General features: G+C 51.9%; 1 protein-coding gene across 1 annotated transcript in view; it reads left to right on the top strand.

Annotated features, from left to right (window-relative positions):
* The first annotated feature begins 674 nt into the window (after nt 1-674).
* PHACADRAFT_188850 (uncharacterized protein) overlaps nt 675-1,776 on the top strand; it is a 2,802-nt gene continuing 1,700 nt past the window's right edge. The window contains exons 1-4 of the mRNA XM_007401813.1: nt 675-1,043; nt 1,096-1,124; nt 1,181-1,390; nt 1,453-1,755. Coding sequence (XP_007401875.1) covers nt 809-1,043; nt 1,096-1,124; nt 1,181-1,390; nt 1,453-1,755 — 777 coding nt within the window. The 5' untranslated portion in view covers nt 675-808. The remainder of the gene's footprint in view (nt 1,044-1,095; nt 1,125-1,180; nt 1,391-1,452; nt 1,756-1,776) is intronic.

The raw sequence follows: 1,776 nt of genomic DNA, 5'->3' as shown, positions 1-1,776 counted from the left end.
CATGTCATAACCGAGATCTGGGCGAGCAACTCATGTCATGTTTAGTGGTATCAGGATAGGATTCAACTTATAATAACATACCGGTCTGAGTTACGATTTGCAATGCAATACCAGTCAGGTATCGCGTGTCCTTGCATTGCCAGCGTTCGCCATCTGTTAGGCGCTTGCCTGGCAACTCATCCCTGATCTATAACCGATTTTTTGCTGATGACATGGGCGCCTAAAGTAGGTAAACCATCGGCTGCTTACTCTTTGATACATGCCCTCTTACTGCTCTTTGTTACGCACCCTCATAACCTTATTCTTAGCCTTACCCTTTACTATATATCTGCCGCTGCATATTCCTGATCCTAATGAACTGGTACCAAAAGTAAGTTCACGTTCAAGATTAGGATTCGGGTCCGTGTTGGCCGGGTGGATGTGGCATGTTAGGGACATGGGCGTACGTCGGTCGGCGCCCACGACACTCTTCAAGGTTGGGTTTGTGTACTCACGGTGGCAGGTGATGAGCGAGCTGCCGCCTCGCGGCCTGCAGCACGCGCTGTCTGAGGTGTGGAAGAACGCGAGGAATGCTGCTCTTCAAGTTTAGCGCGGAGAGCGCTTAACGCGATCTGAAATTGGCGCTGGATATATTGGTTGCTGTCATGTTGCTGATCTCGCAGGCGCAATTAATTCAACAAAAGATGACACCGCCTCGTCAGGTGCATACGTGTACTGGGACCGTAACTCATCTCATTTTCGTTCTTATAAGGGCCTAGTGGGTCGGCGGTGAGTATGCCACTAACCAATAAGTACCCCACCGCGCACAATGATCATCACCGACCTGTTGGAAGGGAGGACATTTCAGGGATGTGTTCTCATACTGTTACTAACATGTGCAGGGTATACTTTTGTTAATGTCGTCTACAACATCTACTTTCATCCTTTGGCGAAATATCCTGGGCCGAGGCTGGCGGCCGCCTCGGGATGGTGGAGGGTTTACATTGAGGCATACAAGAAAGAGAGCATCATAGATCGTCTCTTCAAGCTGCATGAAGAATATGGTCAGTGAACGCACATATTTTTCCGACTTACACCTCGTTAACTCGTGATCAGGTGGCATCGTACGAATCGCACCTGATGAGGTCTCGTCCAGAGTTTTCTGCATCCGAAACTTGCATGCTGACTCGAGACTGCGCAGCTTCATTTCAGCGATCCTGCGATGTACAGCGAAATATACAGCCCGCGGTCGCGCTGGGATGAGGACGCGATGATGTATCCACACTTTGGTGAGGAGGCCTCGACGTTCACAACGCTCGAGTACCGCGAGGCAAAACGGCGCAAAGATCTCGTCGCCCCGCACTTCTCGCGTAAGTCGATCCTGAGCCTTCAGACGGTCGTCCAAGAGGGCGTGAGTCTCCACACGTCGTTCCCTGTTTGTAGCTAGTGCTGACACTGTGGCTTGCAATGTAGATCGACGAACTCTGCGAGATCATTGCTTCGCGCGCCGCGGAGGGCAAGACCACAGACTTCTTCCGCGCCTTCCGCTGCGTCAACTTCGACAATGTGACGTCCTTCTGCCTCGGCTGGTCGATGCATATACTGCGCGCGTTGGACTTTCGCGCGCAGGCCCTCGAGCGGATGCATCAAAGAAACGCCGATTTCCACTTCTGGAAGCACCATCCGCTGCTCAGAGCACTGGCAATGTTTATGGTGCGCGTGAAACTTGTTTTGATGCGGCGGAGGGAGCCGAAGGGATACTTTCGGGTGTATAAGGTAGGCTACGCAGTGATGCAC

This window comes from Phanerochaete carnosa (assembly GCF_000300595.1).
Source record: "Phanerochaete carnosa HHB-10118-sp unplaced genomic scaffold PHACAscaffold_13, whole genome shotgun sequence".
NCBI lineage: Eukaryota > Fungi > Basidiomycota > Agaricomycetes > Polyporales > Phanerochaetaceae > Phanerochaete > Phanerochaete carnosa.
The sequence above is the reverse complement of the archived record's forward strand: the minus strand, read 5'-3'. Positions and strand labels throughout refer to the sequence as shown.